General features: G+C 39.8%; 1 protein-coding gene across 3 annotated transcripts in view; it reads right to left on the bottom strand.

The window, feature by feature from the left end:
* Nucleotides 1–20,812, bottom strand: part of Mvk (Mevalonate kinase) — a 207,415-nt gene that overhangs the window by 36,391 nt on the left and 150,212 nt on the right. For 2 of the 3 annotated variants that reach the window (XM_090397738.1, XM_090397740.1), the window contains exon 7: nucleotides 16,055–16,174. The exons of the other annotated variant lie outside the window; for it this stretch is intronic. In XM_090397738.1, the coding sequence (XP_090253864.1) occupies nucleotides 16,055–16,174 (120 nt within the window). The remainder of the gene's footprint in view (nucleotides 1–16,054; nucleotides 16,175–20,812) is intronic. 3 annotated transcript variants of the gene reach the window in all.

Genomic DNA, 20,812 nt, shown 5'->3' with positions numbered 1-20,812 from the left:
AATGCTGGTAGGCCTAAGCAGCTATACCGCGTGAAATGGGAGACATTGGAAAATGAGGCTGTGAGGAAGAATTTTGCAGATGACATTTCCTCCAGGTTCAAAGAGATTCCCAAGCATACTGCAGATGTTGAGGAGGAATGGAAGCTGTTCAGAACAGCTGTCACTGCCTCTGCACTCTCATGGTGTGGCAGAAAGCGGCTCGGCGTGGCAATGGGCAGTGAGAAAAGGACACCTTGGTGGAACAAAGAAGTCCAAAAAAACTGTCCGGGCAAAAAAGGAGTCCTACCTAACATGGCTTAGAGTCAGGTCACCTGAGATGCGTTTGCAGTATGCTGAGGCATGAAAAGCTGCTGCTAAGGCAGTAAAGACAGCAAAGCAGAAGGCTTGGGAATCCCTCGCAGAAAGATTAGATTCATCCTATGCAAATGCAAACAAAGTATTCTGGCAGACCATTCGCCGCCTTCGAGGGAAGAAATCGTGCACAGCAAGGGTAATTAAGGCCTCTGATGGTGCACGTTTAACAACCAAGAAGGATATCCTCCACAGATGGAGGGAATACTTTGAGACCTTCGTAACCCGGGTGGCCCAGCAGTTGTGGACATCCAAGAGGTGCAGATCGGGGCAATGACTAGTCTAACAGCAGAAGAGGTCCATTTAGCAATAAAATCGCTAAAATCGGGCAAGGCTGCTGGCGATGATGAAATTCTGCCCAAAATGCTAAAAGCCTTAACTCGAGACGGTGTTCTCTGGCTGACTCAAGTGTGTCACGCTGCTTGGATATCTGGGCGAACACCAAAGCAATGGCAGACAGGCATAATAATACCAGTCTTTAAGAAGGGAGACCAGAAGGATTGCAGTAACTATCGTGGCATCTCTCTCTGCTTAGCCTGCCTGGGAAAGTGTATGCTAAGTGCTTGGAAAGACGGTGCAGGAGCATAGTTGAGTCAAAGTTCCAGGAAGAACAATGTGGCTTTCGTCCTGGTAGAAGCACAACTGACCAAATCTTCACTTTACGGCAAGTCTTTGAGAAATCTTGGGAATATGCCAAGAACGTCTACACATGTTTTGTGGACTTGGAGAAGGCATATGACTGGGTTCCTCGGGATAAGCTTTGGGAAGTAGTACAGGAGTGTGGAGTGGATGGTCAACTATTAGCTGCCATCAAGTCCCTGTATGAATGCTCAGAGTTTTGTGTCAGGGTAAACAGCACAAAGTCTGAACCTTTCACAGTCTCCGTTGGCCTCCACCAAAGGTGTGTTCTGTCACCCCTCCTTTTCATAATATTTATGGACTGGATTGAAAGGCAAATGCTTTAGCAGAGCTAATCTCAAGTGGTACGGTCACTTAAATAGAATGGGAGAGGAAAGATTAGCAAAACAAGTGTTCTCTGCCAGGTTGGCAGGAAAACGACCCAGAGGAAGACCAAGATATAGGTGGATTGATACGGTACAAAGTGCCTTAGACGATAGAAATATAAGATCTGATAATGTTGGAGTCTTGACAAGTAACAGACTGATTTGGAGGAAAATTGTAGATAGGAAGTTAGTAATGATGTAATTTTTTCATGTAGTACTGTCATATCCTGTACACCCCTTGAGGGTACATGGCAGGAATTTGATGATGATGATGATGATGATGATGATGGATTGAAAGGCACAGCCGAGGCAGTGAGTGTGTCAGAATTAGAAATTGTAGCATTGGACGTCTGCTTTTTGCAGATGACCTAGTTCTGCTTAGCTCTTCCACAGATGACCTCCAGCGGACCCTGGATAGGTTTGTAGCTGTTTGTGCAGATGCCAAAATGAAGATCAGTGTGGCCAAAACTGAAACATTTGTGGTCTCAAGACAATCATCCCAGTGCACTCTAAATGTAAGTGGAGTCCCAATGAAACAGGTGGAGAAGTTTAAATACCTTGGGTCCATATTCACGAATGATGGAAAATGAGACGTAGAGCTAGATACTCCAATTGCCTTAGCAAGCTCAATATTGCGGGAGCTTGGCCGTTCAGTAGTATTGAAGCAGGAGTTAAGCCAGAAGGCTTAACTCAAAGCTGGCTGTCTTCAATACAGTCTATGTCCCCATCCTCACCTACGGTCATGAGAGTTGGGTAATGACCGAAAGAATGCGGACACGAATCCAAGCGGCTGAAATGAGGTTCCTTCGAGGGGTTGCAGGGCTGACAAAACTCGACAGAGTCAGAAGCTCTGCAATTTGGGAAACCCTCAATACTCAACCGCTGCTTCTCCGTGTTGAGAGATCACAGTTAAGCTGGTATGGGCACCTGGTCAGAATGCCACAAGAGAGGCTCCCTCAGCAGGCCCTCTTTGCCAAGCCAGAGGGTGGGAGGCCACATGGAAGGCCAAGGACTCGCTGGATAGATTATATCCAAAACCTTGGGTGGACACGTTTGAGAATCCCACCAGAACACCTGAACTTGGTGGCAGAGGATCGTGACCATGGGAAGTTCCTCTTGCAGCTTTTTCCCACAGAACCCAATTAAGAAGAGTGGGGCTTGAAGATGTATGTATGAATGTATGGTATTTGGGATGAATCTTAAGCCTCTTTCAATATTACAAATAAAATCAATTTTGTTCATCGATCTAGGTGCTACTTCAAAATTTAGACTTTTGCAGAGTAGCGAGAGTTCATTTTTGTTCAAGGCATGGTTGGGTAGGTTAACTACGTTACTGTTACCTGCAGGCGATTGGTGGCTCCTGTTGGTTCTTGCTTCTGGTTAGTTGTCAATGTTCACTGTGGAGAAATTCAAATATGTCCGTTGGTTTTGTCATTCTTTTAGTCTATGAAATTTGGATATGAGATTTTCTTTCTTAGTTTGAAGGATATGATTTGCCGTGTTGTCCGTAATCTTTTCGAGGATAATCCAAATATCTGCATTCAAGTAACTTAAGTTCAGATTTTTCATTTTGTACCAGGTTTTGAGTAAATGCCAAGTTTTTTCTAGTAGCCTGGATCTGTTCTCTGAGTAACGGTTTCTCCATGAGGTGGTATATTCATTGCACCTTTCTTGAGGTAAATTTTCTCTTTAGATGGATGCAATTTGGAATGATATTGCTGTCCCTACGTTTCACAAATGCCAGTTGATTGGTCAAACCAAAAACATGAATCTTCAACTTACCATATTGATTGCATCGCTTGTGGGTCGAGTCTCCATGAATTATCAGAATCCTTTCTTTTAGTGTTGCATGGCGATCAGCATTGATTTTAGAAATTACGGACTTTACAACTGTGTTATAAATAACTTTTAATTTCCCGACGTTTCAATCTTCATATGAAAGTCATCATCTGGAATATATACAAATAAATATACAAGAACAACTGAGTTACCTTTCACACAGTAAGCTAAAGAAACAATGACACCGGTTATTCTACATGGCCCGACGATGCAGTAAAAAAATTACTTCTGCACTACACTTGTTCCTCGAGAATTTAAGGTCTACCAAAGATACACAAACAAAACACCAATCAGGCTGATAGTTGAAGGTATAGACAGTCCGAATTATTACCTAGTCAAGAAATTAGCAACAACACTCATTGAGTTGGTAGGTCATTCCCCCTCCTATATCAGAAACACACAACACTTCATAAACATAATCAAAGACATTACAATAGAAAAAAATTATTTATTAGTTAGTTTGATGTCTCTGCCCTCTTTACGAATGTCCCAATCAATGACATAATCCTTCCTTCAACAGAGCAAATTCCCTCCAGATATCATGCCGCGCTTTGGGTATGTATTACGTTCTGGTTATTTTGTATGGCAAAATGCTTTCTACCTACAAAAAGAAGGCATAGCCATGGGCTTGTCATTATCCCCTCCCCAAATGCTAACTTTTATATGGAACATTTTGAGCAACATGCTCTAGATTCCTCTGCTTTAAAACCCAAAGTCTGGCTTTAGATACATTGATGATGTTTTCACGATCTGGCTTCATGGCCACCAGACACTTTCCTTAGCCATCTAAACAAACAACACAAATGCACACAGTTCACAACTGAGATTGAAACACAGAACACACTTCCGTTTCTAGATACATTTTTCACATGTTTTCCTTCTGGCAATTTTTCCTTAATTGTTTACCGGAAACCAACACATACTCGCCTAATATATACACATAACTCCTACCACCACCCAACACGAAAATAAAGTGTCATTAATATTCTGAAAAAAAAACAGTGCCTTGAAGATCTGCTCGAACAAATGAACTCTAATGAACGAACAAGAGTAGATGATATTCAACCAGAAATGCTGAAGTATGGTGGTATAAAAGTCTTACAGTGGCTGTACTGCATAGTTCAGAATGCCTGGCAGAGGGAAGAATTTCCGATGATTGGAGTAGAGTTCTCATAGTACCCATATATAAAAAGGGAAATAAAACTGAATGTGAGAATTACAGAGGGAGGTATTTCCCTACTGAGTGTTCCAGGCAAGATCTATGCAAGCATACTTGAGAAAGGGTTGACAAGAATTGTGGAAGAAAAGCCTGGTGAAGAACAAGCTGGATTCAGGCCAAATAGAGGCTGTCAGGATCAGATCTTCACTTTACGACAAATAGTCGAGAAAGCATGGGAATATAACAAAGATCTATATTTAAGTTTTGTCGATTTGGAAAAGGCATGTGACAAGGTGCCAAGAGATAAGCTATTCAATACGCTGCAGTTATATGGTGTCAATGGGGCATTATATCAAGCAATACTTAGTCTTTATTTGAGTTGTAAGTCAGCAGTTAGAATTAAAGGAAGTATAGGAAGATAGCTTTATGTTAAATCTGGTGTGAGACAAGGATGTACATTATCCCCTCTGTTATTCATTATCTATATGGATCACATTATGAAGGAAAGTGGTATTAAACATGATATCAGAATTGGAGATGTTAATGTCAGCTCTTTGCTTTATGCAGTCGATGTTATACTTCTAAATAAATCCGCTACAAGTTTGCAAGATTCCTTGACTAAATTGAATAGCTGTTGTAATAGATATGGTATGAAGGTCAGCATTAAAAAGACAAAGACAGTGAAAATGGGTAGAATTGTTGAAAAGGTCAACTGTGTTGTGAACGGGGAGACCTGTGGAACAAGTAAAACATTTCACCTACTTAGGCACGATTTTTACTGAAGATGGTAAATTAAATATGGAAATAGATAATAGATTCAACAAAGCTGGTATGCTAGGCAGTCAATTGAATAAATTCATATGGAATAAGAGGGATATTAGTCGGAACACTGTATACAAGACAGCGTTCAAACCAAATTTGACTTATGGATCTAAGAGCTGAGTCAGAAGTAAAACACTAGACCAGAGATCGCAGATATGAGAGTCCTGAGAAAGATTAGAGGCATGAACAGATGGCATCAATTGCAATATCATATTAAAAATGAGGATATTAGGAAAGAACTTGACATTGTCAGCATCCAGTAAAGCGTTAGCAGAGCTAATCTCAGGTGGTATGGTCACTTAAAGTGGGGGTGGGGGGGGGGGGGGGTGGGGGGGGGGGGGGGTGGGGGGGGGGGGGGGTGGGGGGGGGGGGGGGTGGGGGGGGGGGGGGGTGGGGGGGGGGGGGGGTGGGGGGGGGGGGGGGTGGGGGGGGGGGGGGGTGGGGGGGGGGGGGGGTGGGGGGGGGGGGGGGTGGGGGGGGGGGGGGGTGGGGGGGGGGGGGGGTGGGGGGGGGGGGGGGTGGGGGGGGGGGGGGGTGGGGGGGGGGGGGGGTGGGGGGGGGGGGGGGTGGGGGGGGGGGGGGGTGGGGGGGGGGGGGGGTGGGGGGGGGGGGGGGTGGGGGGGGGGGGGGGTGGGGGGGGGGGGGGGTGGGGGGGGGGGGGGGTGGGGGGGGGGGGGGGTGGGGGGGGGGGGGGGTGGGGGGGGGGGGGGGTGGGGGGGGGGGGGGGTGGGGGGGGGGGGGGGTGGGGGGGGGGGGGGGTGGGGGGGGGGGGGGGTGGGGGGGGGGGGGGGTGGGGGGGGGGGGGGGTCCCGAAAAAAAATTAAGTAAATTGACTTATAACAGTGAGTTGGTCTTTGGTTCATCTCAGGCAATCAGAAATTTGTTGGAAATAGTAGAAATTTTGAGAAAATAATCTTATATTTCAGTGTAAGCTCTGGTACAAGTATGTTTCTCCCAACTAGTTCTGAGATGAACGATTCTGAATTTTTCAGAACAATAAACCCACAACAGGTATTTCCTCTGTTTTCTGGAGAAGAATCAGATGTGATAACATTCTTTGAATATATTGAGGAACTGAGAAATATTGGTCGATGGAGTGACTTTCAACTACTTATTCTGCTATGCAGCAAGCTAGTGGGGAAGACAAAACATATTTGTACTCCTCACCAATTTTGAAACAGACCCTGAACTACTCGAAATTTAAGGAGATCCTCATATCTCAGTTCTCGGGGGTAAAGAATGTAGGGACAAATTTATGGAAGCTCCAGAAAATGATACAAAAGGATAAAGAAAGTGTGTCGGATTTCCATAATAGGTTGTTGACTCTCACCAGTACTCTAAGCATCTCGAATGAAGACAAGCACCATTTGAACTGGGCGATTTTCCAGCACTTTAGGATAGGGTTAAAACAAGAACTAAGGGAGACAGCTTTTGGAAAGAAAATCTCCAACTTAGAAGAGTGCTATGCCACCATAAAGGAAAGAGAACAGCTGCTTGGAGACATCTGTCCTGCAGCCACTGTTGGATCAGTTAACATAATTAGGGAAGAGAGAGATAGCAATAGGAATCTGGGCACTGTGAAGGAATACCAAGAAAAGAAAGAAAGATAGACGGTCCAGAAAGGAAACGAGGAAAGTAGAGCCAAGTCAGTTTGCAGGTTTACTGCTAGTGTTCCTGATCTAAGTGAGGTTCGCTCACTAATTAGGCAGGAAGTTGAAAGATTACAGCAGCCTGTTATGGAACGACTCAATGCTGTGCTTGGTCAGTTGACGGCAGCCTCTAGAAGAAATCAAGAAAGTACCCTCCTTCAGGATGAGAGAACAACTAGTTTAATTCACAAGGAAGTTGAGAGGTTGCAGAGACCGTTGATCGATAAGATAGTTCTGTCAACCATTGCATTACATGGTAATGCAATGGTTGACAGAATTGTCTAATAGAGACACTACCGAATCTCCTTTGTCCTTAGACGGAGACATTAAGAGAGTCAACAAGAGAGAACCTCCATGGTGCCATAATTGTAACAGAATAGGGCATCTTGCCCGAAATTGTTTTGTTAGGCAAGGGAACTCAAAAGGGGATTATCACCAGAGGCCAAGTCCCATGTGTGCACCAAACAAGCATGGAGAGGGTGGGGTGACGAAATCAAAGACAAACCCCAGGAATTACAGTAGAGGGAAAGATTTGTGGAAGAAAGTTCAGGGCACTGATTGATACTGGTTCTCAAGCTTCCATTACCTCAGAAAGCTTTTTCAGGGAGCTGGAGTCCTACGTCAAAGGGAGAATCAAACATCTGAGAAGACCTATCAGGCTTCTAGGAATATCCCCCCTCTACCATTCATGCAACAAAATCGGTAAGATTGAAAGCAGGATTACTCGATTTTGATATGTATGTATGGCATAATTTTATAGTATTGCCAAGAAACTCCCTCCCACATCTAAGACTGATTCTGGGAGATGACTTCCATACAAAATATAATTTCTCATGCAATTATTCTAGAAGGAAAGTCAGTTTTTAGGAGATAAGGAGAAGTAAGAAAGGGAGAAGGGGATCACTAGCTCAGAGTGAGAGAGATGCTCATATGTATTGGAAATCCCAGGGAGAGAGGAAGGAAAAACTGATGGAGGGAGACACTGAGCATGGTACACTTACTAGGTCAGAAGGTAATAAGATCTTCTCGTTGGAAGTGCTAGAATGTCCTGATACAGTTGACCTAAAAGTAGGAGGGACACGCATATGATGAAGGTACAAACAAGTGTGAAAATGAGACAGATGTGGACACGTTGGCAATCAATTATGCATGTATTAAGCAGAGACCAATGACCTCCTATAAGAAACTAAAGGATAACCTGTACATGACTCGGGAAGAACTAGATAGTCTTAACAGTACAAGTTATAGGAAAGGAAGAGCAATTAGAAAGGATGCAGAGCCCGTTTTCTTGCCTAAGCATACGTTAAAAGTTAGACCCAGGCAAGATGGAAGGGTCATTCCCAGACGACTGAGGGACGTCTAAAAAGAAATTTTCTAAAAAAAAAAGGGGGACCTTGTTACATCCTGAATGAAGAATTTTTAAAAGGAAACAATTCATTCAGATTTAACAAGTCAGAAACATCAGCTGAGAGAAAAAAACTTGTACTCGAGCAGAAGAAATAAAGTACTAACTGTAAATAGAAATAGAATTACCTCCTTTTAGTAAAATTGTAATGCCATATAAAGAACTTTGTGTATAAATTAGTATTATATGAATGCATCATGTATACAATGAAAGGGTAAATTAGATGTAAACAATAGTCCAAAGGTCACAGGTGGGCCTGAGGCATTGGCAACCTTGGAAAGTGACGCACATTGGTTTCCCAGAAGATGCTGCTAGAGATCTCACAATGTGCCGAAATCCCCACGGACGAAGAAAGTAGCAGGTGGGAAAAGATCGCAGAAAGTAAGAGGGCGCTATCGCAGCTAGTAACAGGGTGCTAAAAGGGGAGAAGTGAAGGGAAAATAAAAAAGAGTTTGCACCCCTTTCTCAAGGCTTTTTTCACCTATTTTGCTGGATGATGATTTGACTTCTCCCATGGACCGGAAGTTCCTGATGGTGTTTCTTGGCGATAGTACGATATCAGACGGTGCACCTTTCTCTTCGATGTCTGAATTTCTGCCGGGTACTAAAGCGTGACATGTCGGCATATGCTGTCTTTGCTCCTTCGCTGAAAGTCCGACGGAATAATATCACGGATGTATTCTATGAACCGACAGTAGAAACAAGGATGACCCAAAACAGATCAAGAATAGACACGGGAAACAACACCGGGTGCAGAGCACAGCTTAATCTGATGACCATAGTGACCCACCACGTGGACACAGGCTTATGGAAGTATTGAGAAGTAATTCAAACAAAGAAGGACAGTTCAGACGGACCTGGAAATCCTGCCCCAAGAAATGGTAAAGTACAGATTTTGTTGTATAATTACCCAGTCACTAAAGGGGAAAGATCATCGTAGTGTAATTATCGAGTATGGACAGTATTTAAGAACTTTAAGTGATTATTTGGCAGTGGCTAATGTTCATAAGACAAATTGTCTGGAGCGATTATAGATGATTATGACTAGTTTAATGTGCAAGACTAACATAATAGATAGGATATTGATTAGAAGTGTATAATGTGCATATTATGTGTGTTTAATCTCTAACTTAAAAGAAGGATTTAGTGTTCATGTTTCATTTAATGTTCATCAGAGTTTTAATCAGTTTGATACAGCTTGATTTAGCATGTCATTGAACTAATTGAAAGTGAGATTTGTCTAAGTGTATATGTCTTTAGATTCCAATAAATATGTTTTTTCTTCTATACCTGAGTTTTGCCTGTGATATGAATCAAAACTACCACTCATTAATCTGAACCATGGGGGGGGGGGAGAATTGAAAGAAAGGTATAACATGTTGTTATAGAGGTTAAGACTGCAAACCAGAATTTACTTAGCCACAGTAAAGCATTTAATTTATGACTTTAAGCACTAAATTTATTCACCTATGTGCACCAAAAGTCTGGAAAAGTTTCCCTGAATATGAGTCCCCTCTATTCTAAGATATTGGCTGGCGCAGCTTTAAAAAATAAATTTGTCAATATCTGAAGAAAAGACGGTCCCAGAAAGAAATTAGAGGAGTCGTTTCTTTTAGCAAGGAATAACCTTTAACAGTCAGGGTAAGCATGTGAGTAAAATTAGGAATTGGCTAGAGATATAGAATTTGCTTTCTTTATAGAATGAACATGTAAGAAGTGATACAAATATTAGAGTCAGGGAAATTTTGTAAGTCATTGTAAAGAGGTAAATTCAGAAAGTAAATTATTTTAGGAAAAGAGCCACGACATAACAATATGGTTTGGTGACTCAATTTTAAAATTTGCACTTGCTGAGAGAGTCACCTCTAGTTTCCCATCATCATCATCATCATCAAATTCCTGCCATGTACCCTTAAGGGGTGTACAGGATATGACAGTACTACATGAAAAATGTACATCATTACTAACTTCCTATCTACAATTTTCCTCCAAATCAGTCTGTTGCTTGTCAAGACTCCAACATTATCAGATCTTATATTTCTATCGTCTAAGGCACTTTGTACCGTATCAATCCACTTATATCTTGGTCTTCCTCTGGGTCGTTTTCCTGCCAACCTGGCAGAGAACACTTGTTTTGCTAATCTTTCCTCTCCCATTCTATTTAAGTGACCATACCACCTGAGATTAGCTCTGCTAACGCATTCCTGGATGCTGACAATGTCAAGTTCTTTCCTAATATCCTCATTTTTAATATGATATTGCCATTGATGCCATCTGTTCACGCCTGTAATCTTTCTCAGGACTTTCGTATCTGCAGTCTCTAGTCTTTGGTCAAGTGTTTTACTTCTGACCCAGCTCTCAGATCCATAAGTTAAAACTGGTTTGAATACTGTCTTGTATACAGCTAATTTAGTGTTCTAGTTTCCCGAGAACAAAAATTAAAAATATGACAAATGCAATTGAAAACCAAAAAAGAAACGTAAAAGAGATGGTAGTTCTGGTAGATACTAATAATTTAAGTGGCGAAAAATATAGTATGAGAGAAGATATGAAAGGTCTGTTGGAAGAAGCGAGAAAGAAATGTGAGAGAGGAAAAACTGTCTGCAGGATTATTATCCAGATATGACAGTACTGAGAGAAGGAGGGCAATGATAGCAAATGGTTTCATGCGCAGGCTGTGAAGAAGATACGGATGTGAATTTTAGATGTGAGGGGTGTGTTTGATGGCAGAAAAAACTTGTATAAGAAGGATGGCCTGCCACTTGAATTCATTTTGCATTAGAAGCCTGGAAAAATTACTTCTTGGTATGAGATCTAATGCAGAGAGTCAGGGAAACTAGATCATCTAGGGAGGAACGGGGGAAAATGTGTGTGAAAGTTCAATTATAAAAACATGATAAAGATACAAATGTCTTCCAAGTTATGTATGTGGTGAAGGGGTGGAAAAATATGCTTTTTGTTTGGACCTTTTAAGTATGTCTGAGGAGGGAAAAGAGAAAATTCTAGAACAAGACCAAATAGACTGCATATCTAATTATAAGAATAGGCTAGGTGGTAATTTATTATGTCTATATACAAATACCAGGAGCATTAGAAACAAAGGGGTTGAGCTACAGACCTGGCAGCTCAGTTGCAGGGTACGAAGAAATGCATTGCCAATTTAGTCTTAAGGGTACCAAACAAATGGTCGTTATGGGTGACTTTAATTTTCCAACCATTGATTGGGTAGAAGACAAATTTTGTGATAGGAAAGAAGAGGAATTTATTGAATTCTTGTGAGACAACTTTCTCAAGCAGCATGTGAAAGAAGGAACTCGAGTTCAAAGAGTGTGTTGGGTTTGCTAATAGCGTCAAAAGGGATCTCTGTCAAGAATATGGCTATTTTACCACCAATTGGTGACAGGGATCATGCCGTACTTTCTTGAGAAATATCTAATTGTGATGCTCGAATTAAAGCAGGTTACAAGCTAAACTACAAAACTGGAATATATGATCAATTTAGGTGAATACTACCTTTGGTCCCATGGTATGAGTTACTGAATGAGAAAAATGTCAATGCATGGGAATCTTTGAAAAAGTGCTGAAATGAGGCAGTATCAGAATGTATCCCTAGCGTTCGAAGAATAAATAAGTTGAAAGTGAAATGGATGTGGAAAGAATATAATGAGAAAAAGATTGAGAAGAGTTATGAAATATATAAAGCTCAGGCCCGAAAAGTAACCAGTATTGTGAGGATAGCTAAATCGGTGTATGAAAAGAAATTGGCCATGAAAACTAAAGGCAATCCAAAAGAATTTTATCATTATGCCACAAGCAAATGAAAGAATGAATGTGGAAGAATAATTTTATTTAATGGAGATGGTATTCGAGTCAGAAGCTAATGAGATTGTTCAGTTAACGAGTGCTCACTTTGCTAAGATATATCAACCAGGTGCATGTAACATGGTGCACAGTGCTACTGCTACATTGGATGAAGAGTTAGATATTCATGAAAATGAGGGTGAAGAGCTGTTGCATAACCTGGATAAGAATTTGTCTATAGAGACAGATGAAATATCAGCCCGTTTGCTCAAGGAATGGTACGAGCTTTCACATGCTTGTATAACTTGAATCTCGGCTCAGGACTGATACTACAGGAATGGAAGAAATGTATGATAGTTCCATTGTACAAGGGCAGTGCAAAAACTGATGTATCTAACTACCGACCTATCAGTAGTTCTTACATAGTAGTGAAGATTTTAGAGAAGTTGGCAAGAACTCACATACAGAAATGGGTAGACAAACATGCTACACTCTGCAAGGAACAGCATGGGTTTTAAAATAACAATGTTATATTATTTTATAACAATGTTATGGCCGAGTTGGATAAAGGGAATGAATACACTATGATAATGTTGGATTTTTCTAAAGCATTTGATAGGATATCACACGAAAGGTTGTTGCATAAACTGGAGAATATGGGATTGGAATATAAACTCTTGACATCGATCACGGGATGGTTGACAGACAGATATCAAAAAGTGATATACAGGGGGTGTGACTCTGCCAGATTTAAGGTAACCAGTGGTGCACCTCAAGGTTCAGTCCTCAGCCCATTATATATTAATGACGTCACACAGGATCTAACATCAGATGTGCAACTGTTTGCCAATGATACAAAGATAGGCAGGGCAACAAGGGATGCTACTGATATTCAGCAATTACAAAATTATTTGAATAGACTGGAAATTTGGGAAAATTAAAATGGCTGTCAGTTTAATGTTATGCACTTTGGCATGATTAGAGTTCTAGCAGCATATTATATTAAAGCAATTATGCTACAAGAAACTGAAGAGGCAAGGGATTTTGGTGTATTGGTGGATAGGAATTTAAAATTCAAAGGTCACATAGCAAGCTGCAAATACAACTCAGACAATAATTGCAATGTTGAAGCGAACCTTGACATGTACAGGTAAGGAAGTCATTTTGCCTCTTTATAAGGCTTTGATAAGACCACACCTGGATTATTGTGCACAGATTTGGTCTCCTAGGTTCCAAAGGGATAAAGAAGCTGTGGAAAGGGTGCAAAGATTATATCCGGATTATGGGATGTAGATTATGAGGACAGATTGCGAGTATGTGGATTGGAAACTCTGGTTAACAACAGAAAGAGGGGATGATATGATGGAGGTTGATAAACTTTTGAATGGGTATTATATGATAGCAACTGATGAAATTTTTTGTTATATGTTTATATGGAAGGTGGGGAGAGAACATGGGGGGACATTCATGGAAGTTAAGTTTGTTCACAGTCAAGAAAGGGGGTAAGAGCTAAGTTTTTCTCCCAGAGAGCAATGAGTGGAATAATTTGCCCTTAGGTACATGGTAGTGAGTTCATCTAGTATGAATGAATTTAAAGGAAGGTATGATAGTTAGTTTGGGTAATTCATAGCCTCCCTTGATGAGTCCTTGACTCCCTGGAGGGTATCGCTAAATATATTTTCAATATTTTGTGTACTATTTATGCTGTGCAATTGTTACACTTTTTTAACCCCAACAAGCATATGATCTTGGGCTATACATGGGATGTTATTGTTTTACAATTTTATCATTTTGAAAGAAAATTTAAATTAATGAGATGTAATATAATGATATGCAAATCATAATGTAACAAAATAATGCAATGATAAGCAATGATAACTCAATAAATGAAAAAAAAAAAAAAAAAAAGATCTAATAGAAAAATATGCAGTTTAGGTGTACCATAGAATCTAGGAAGCTTTGCATGGTATATTCTGAATTTTTTAATAGTAACTTGATCAATGGATGTGGCCTTATCTAATCATTACAATAACTGCCTTTCAAAAGTTTGGCAAATTGTTATCCTCAATTATATTAAACAACTATATATACATATACACACATCTCCCAATAGTGTTTTATCCTAGCTAATACATGACTGTATGCTTAAAAGGATTCTATTGTAATGCATGAATTTTTCTATTCTTTTGATCAAATATCTATTATTGTTCTTCAACTCACACTGATGATGTTTTATGATACATAAATAATAATTATTTTATGTGGCATATATGCTTTGTTTAAATATGGCATCTTTATACAAGAAATGCTTGTTATAATGGTGTTTGCTAAAATTAGAGTCAACTATATTCAAATAAATTATCTGACAAATTTTACTTCATAGACAAGAGTTAAACATCTCTTGTAAAACATCTATTTAATTTTCTTGAACGTAATGCATTAGGTTCCAAAACATGGCATTCAGGCATTAAAATGAGTGTTCAGTAAATTAAATGCAATCTGCACCAGAAATAGTGAATTAATAATGTTATTATTATTAATTATTATTATATGGTTTATCCATGGAGTCCAGAGACTCATCGCAGGAGTCCCAAACTAACTATTATACACACAAAGCCTATCATACCACTCAAACTCATTAACTGGCAGGAAACTGACAACTAATTCTGGCAATCTATTACACTCATTCGCCACTCTTCGTGTGAAAAAAATCTGGTCAGCACATCCTTGCTAACTACACTCTTACCCAACTTCCATGGATGATCCCTAGTTCTCTGACTATACTGAAATGTGATATATTGAAAGATATATGATATATGAATAACATATATTGAAAAATTTCCTTTGCATCAATTTCATAAATCTCCTTTAATATCTTAAAATTTCTATCGTGTCCCCTCTTTTCTGCCTATCAACTAAACTTTGTAACCCACAAACCTTCAAACCTGTCTCATAAGAAGCATTCCACAGACCTGTCACCAGCTTGGTCACTTATCTCTGAATCTTCTCTACACCTCCTGGTTCCTAAGAAACCCAGGTGACTAAATCTGTGCACAATAGTCAAGATGAAGTCAAATCACAGCCTTATAAAAAGGGATAATCACTTCCCTATCTTTACTTGTTAGTGTATTTTTCAATATCCAAGTAATCCTTTGGGGCATTTTACCAACTTTTGAAATATGCCCTCTGAACTTAATTTTCTGTCTGCCATTATCCCCAAGTCCCTCGCATCATCAATTTCCTGCAATCCAGTACCATCAATATGATAACCATATTCAACCTTTTCAACCCAAAGTGCATCGTACCTTACATTTTGCAAGATTAAATTGATAATCATTATCCTTTGCCCACAATGCCAATTAATTTAAATCATCCTGCAGGATATATACATCTCCTTTATCAACTATTGCTCTCCTCAGTTTTGCATCATCAGCAAACAACTGAATATCCCCCCCCCCTGTTAAATCTTTCCCTATACCACTGATATACAAATTAAAGATAGTCGCCTAGTACATAACCCTGAGGCACTCTACTAGTCATCCTCATTCATTCCCCTAGATTTCACTCCAAAATATACTACTCTCTGGTGTCTGTCTGCCACTCTTATTCATGCTACTAGCACCATATCCATTCCCATTTGCTCCAACTTTTGTAATAGTTTTCCACATGGTATTCTGTCAAATGGCTTTGCCAAGTCCAGCAATATCATGGTGTAGTCATTTCCTTTATCCAATTCTGCTAACACTTGTGAATAAATGACTAAAACAGGACTTATCTTTTACAAAGCCATGCTGCTGTCCACTATAAAGTATCACATCCTATCCACTAAATGTTGGATTTTACCTTTAACCAATAATTAACTAAACTTTTCCAATACTTTAACAACCACTCCTGAAAATGAATTTTAGTTCATTTATTTCATGGACAAGCAATTTTCATTTGGATTTTTCATTTGAAATATAAGATATGTAGTATATTCAGAAAACTATAGTATATAACATCTTTTTTTTTTAATTAATAGTACCTTTATGGCACTCCAATGGCAAAAATTTGCTTCATTTACAGATATCTCTTGAAGCAGCAGCCAAGCATTGGCAGATATAGCATTCATAGCTGATAAGACAGGATCTATTACTTTTGCATGCTAGATTATAATAAATAAATAAATAAATAAAACATTATATATATATTAGGGTTACCAAGTAATTTTATAAACTTGGTTATTTAACTCCTAATCCCAAGTAAGCAAACAGTTAAGTTCATGCCTGAATGTAGTTCAAGTCTAAAGGTGGTGCAACACCAGGGCAACTCATTGTAAAGGTGGGTAAAGCTCTGATCACTATTCTTAGTATTTTCCATAATGTAAAGCACATCTCACTAAGAGATGTATACTGCAATACATCATGGGTGGTGTCACTACCCAGACTGGTTTCAACCTTTTTTGAGGTCTCCTCAGTGAGTAGCTAGACCCTAAATACCAAGGTTTTAGTAATACAGAGCCTTATCAGCTTTACCTATACAAGTTGCTACAAGGTGTTGTTATTTTGAATAAGAATTCTCTGGAGGAGATATAGATGTAAATAAGTTTTTTTACCTTGGGTAAAAAAGGTTGAAACCAGTCTGGGTAGTGACCCCACCCATAATGTATTGCAGTATACATCTCTTAGTGAGATGTGCCTTACATTATGGAAAATACTATGAATAGTGATCAGAGCTTTACCCACCTTTACAATGAGTTGCCCTGATGTTGCACCACCTTTAGACTTGAACTACGTTCGACACAAACTTAACTGTTTGCTTACTTGGGATTAGGAGTAAAATAAACTAGTTTATAAAATTACTTGGTAACCCTAATATACATTGCCCAAGGTAAAAAAACTTATTTACACACACACACACACACACACATATATATATAAATGTTTCTCGGTTTCTAGTCATTAATTTTTTTTTTTAAATGTATATCAACCGAGTAAATCAATCTTCCTACACACACACACACACACAAATAGGGTGATCAAAATTAAAATATCCCTGTTTAATGCGGAGCACCATCCAGTGGTCCAAATGCTGCAAGACTTTGCAGGAATATATTGTGTGTTATGCAGAAGCAATATCTGGAGATAAAAAAAAAAAAATTATAAAAAAAATAGTAGTTCCAAAAGTCACTATTAGGGACATTATAAACACCAAATGCATGGAATCTGCATATCGTGCAACTTGCCAGGTGTCACGAGAGTTAAAAAGGATGGACTTTCCCTTCATTTTGGTTGTTAATACCATCCACAGTAATGGTACCAATCCTGCCCAAACATGCTTTGCTCATGAAGCTGTACTACCTAAATAATTCAAACTTTATTTTTCACTTGGTCAGACTATAATAAATTTAGTTTAATCCTTTATCCAAGTGTGTGCAAACAAAGTTTGCACCTGAAAGTATCTTCAGGACTGGGGTAAAGTGTTACAACACCAAGCAACTCCTTGCAAAGGTGGAGCAAGCTACCAACACTCCTATCTCGGTATCTCCCATAATGCAAAAACACATCTCCTTGCGGATATGTATAATGTTATGCATTAAAGGAAGGGCCATACCCAGACTAGTTTCGACCTTTATTGAGGTCTCTTCAGTGGAAACCAGGTCCAAGTGGAGATACCAGGCAGAAGCATAGCAAGGTCATCTCCTCCTATAGGAGCTGCCAAACGGTGTGCCACCTTTTTATTAAATTACTCTGGATTTAGAGAAAGATGTTAAAAGTTTATTTTTCACTTGATCAGACTATAATAAATTTAGTTTAATCCTTCATCCAATTGTGTGCAAACAAAGTTTGCATCTGAAAGTATCTTCAGGACTAGGGTAAAGTGGCACAGCACCACTTTGATATGATGTAGGATGTAGGTAATGAGATAGGAGTGTTGGTAGCTTGCTCCACCTTTGCAAGGAGTTGCCCGTTGTTGTACCACTTTATCCCAGTCCTGAAGATACTTTCAAGCGCAAACTTTGTTTGCACACATTTGGATAAAGGATTAAACTAAATTTATTATTAAGTATAATTTCTGGGAAATTCCCATGCTACTCCTCTAAAACACTATTAATATGATTAACGGCTATTTTAGCCTGTTTTTGTTTAGGAGTGTCCCTTATATTTAATACATTGGCCTCACGACCCACACTTGACAACTGTTCCCTATCTTTCTGACACCCCCACCTCACGACCCACACTTGACAACTGTTCCCTATCTTTCTGACACCCCCACCTCACGATCCACACTTGACAACTGTTCCCTATCTTTCTGACACCCCACACCTCATGACCCACACTTGACAACTGTTTCCTATCTTTCTGACACCCCCACCTCACGACCCACACTTGACAACTCCATCAAATACCTATCACACCACGTTCTCACACCGGACGAGATTATCATCCTAAACAATGGTCTAAACTTCGCGATATCCCCTAAATTCGTACCGAAAAAAGACATCATCATCGAAATCCAAGCGAAACTTGAAAATGACCCAAACAGAGACACAATATTCCAAAAGATAAACGACATTATAAATAGCAAAATAATAGTAAAACCCAACATCACTCCCAACTTACAAAGTGCCCTCTTATCTTTAAAAAATAACCCCGATATCATGATCACAAAAGCTGACAAAGGTGACACCGTGGTCATCATCGATAAAACGGATTACCACAACAAAACAATGGCCTTCTTAAACGACCAACACACCTACCAAATAATCCACAATGATCCTACCCCCGACCTCATAAAACAGATAAACAGCACCTTACACACCTTAAAAAGTCAAAACAAAATAGATAAAACCACAATGAGACACACAACCCCCCGCACTACTCGCACCCCCTATATGTTCGGGAACATCAAAACCCACAAAGACGGTTATCCGATACGACCCATAGTCTCCTACAAGAACACCACCACAGCTCCTTTATCCAAATTTGTTGCCAAACTCATCAAACCACTACTAACAACATCTATCTGTACGATCAAAAATACAGATGACCTATTCTGGAAATTAAGCAACACTACTCCATCCCAGGTTGACATCCTCTCCTCACTAGATGCAACTTCATTATACACCAACGTGGATGTTCCCAAAACTTTAGACATCGTACACACACTACTCTCCGAGGACCACACCCTACTCACACGCACAAAATTAACACCAAATGACATCATTAGTTTGATTAAACTCACAATATCCGCCAACTTCTTTAAATTCAACAACTCCTTATATGTTCAAATTTTCGGTCTCCCAATGGGCCAAAACATCAGTGGACAATTAGCGGAGTTATTCCTGGCACACATTGAATCACTTCTACTCCACCCTTCCCTCCCCCCCGGCATCACCTTCTATGGCAGATACGTAGACGATATTCTATGCATTGGCAAACCCTCACACATCTCCGCCTTACAAACATCCCTCAACGATTTTAGCAACAGACTACAATTCACCATGGAAACAGAACAGAACAAATCTATCAATTTCTTAAATATTACATTAATCAGAAGCCATAACAGAATTGCCACGAAGATATTTCACAAGCCCACACATGTCGGAAACTACCTCCATTTCAATTCATACCACCCATATTCCGTTAAAAAAATCAGTCATCCTATCACAATTTATCAATGCTTACAAATTCTCCACCAACAGCAATTTTCTTAACACTGAACTCAAGTATTTAACACAGGTTTTCAAAAATCGAAACTACCCCACGCATCTAATAAATTATGCGAACTTTACGGCAAAATGCCGTCTTAACAATAATACAACAAAAGCAGACTTCCCGACATGCATGGTCATCAAATTGCCATACATCCAAAACACATACAAGGCTTACAAATACATTTTCAAAAACACGAACTATAAGCTAGTATTCACCACAAACCATAAATTAGGAACGCTCCTAAAACCTACTAAATCTCTCACTCATAAAGAATTATTCGAACAACACAACGTAGTCTACAAATTCCCTTGTCAAAAAGACTGTGACGTCACCTACACGGGCTCTACAATTAGGTCGTTATGGACTAGACTACAAGAGCACTTCAGGGATTGCAATATTACCATTCCTGAATATCTGAACACGAAAAAACATCGCAACATCAAAAAGAAAAACAAACCACAGAATACAGGGAAGACTGAAATTGCAGCTCATGCCCTTGAACTAAAACACATTCCCCAAATTGACAAAGCCATAATCATTGACAAACAAGAAAACGAAACGATGCTTAGAATATCCAAAACTATTGCCTAAAATGTGATGGTAATTCTATCAACATCCACCGCCCCTACCTAATTTTCGAATGTTGGACGATCCAAAACTTACAAATTAAGCCACGCCTCCGGCCATTTAGCGACAACAAATGCCCAAATTTGGCAGACACTTCTTGCAGCCTTGACATAGCCCTACCGCCATTCCCACAAAGTTCCGACGATGGCCGAAACAGTCCACACCCCGTAAACCCTTGCTCCAGTTTCCACATAAGGATACCCTTCCCCTTCCTTTCCCCCCCTCTCCCCACAACAAAATAATATATATATATATTTATATATATATTATTAATAGTAACCCGGGTTCCCAAACTTATTTCCCGTGTCCAAAGTACATCCCCATGTTCTTTCCCTCTCTCCCCCCCCTCCCACAAGAGCTTGGATTTAGAAGGCATCTTTAAACCAAAATCAAGGTATGTACATAATTTTTCAACATTTTTTATTCTGCCATAATTGCCTTGCCTTCTACACTCGCCC

This window comes from Typopeltis vanoorti, chromosome 9 (genome assembly GCF_054136105.1).
Source record: "Typopeltis vanoorti isolate ZY-2024b chromosome 9, IOZ_Tvanoo_1.0, whole genome shotgun sequence".
Lineage (NCBI taxonomy): Eukaryota > Metazoa > Arthropoda > Arachnida > Uropygi > Thelyphonidae > Typopeltis > Typopeltis vanoorti.
The sequence above is the reverse complement of the archived record's forward strand: the minus strand, read 5'-3'. Positions and strand labels throughout refer to the sequence as shown.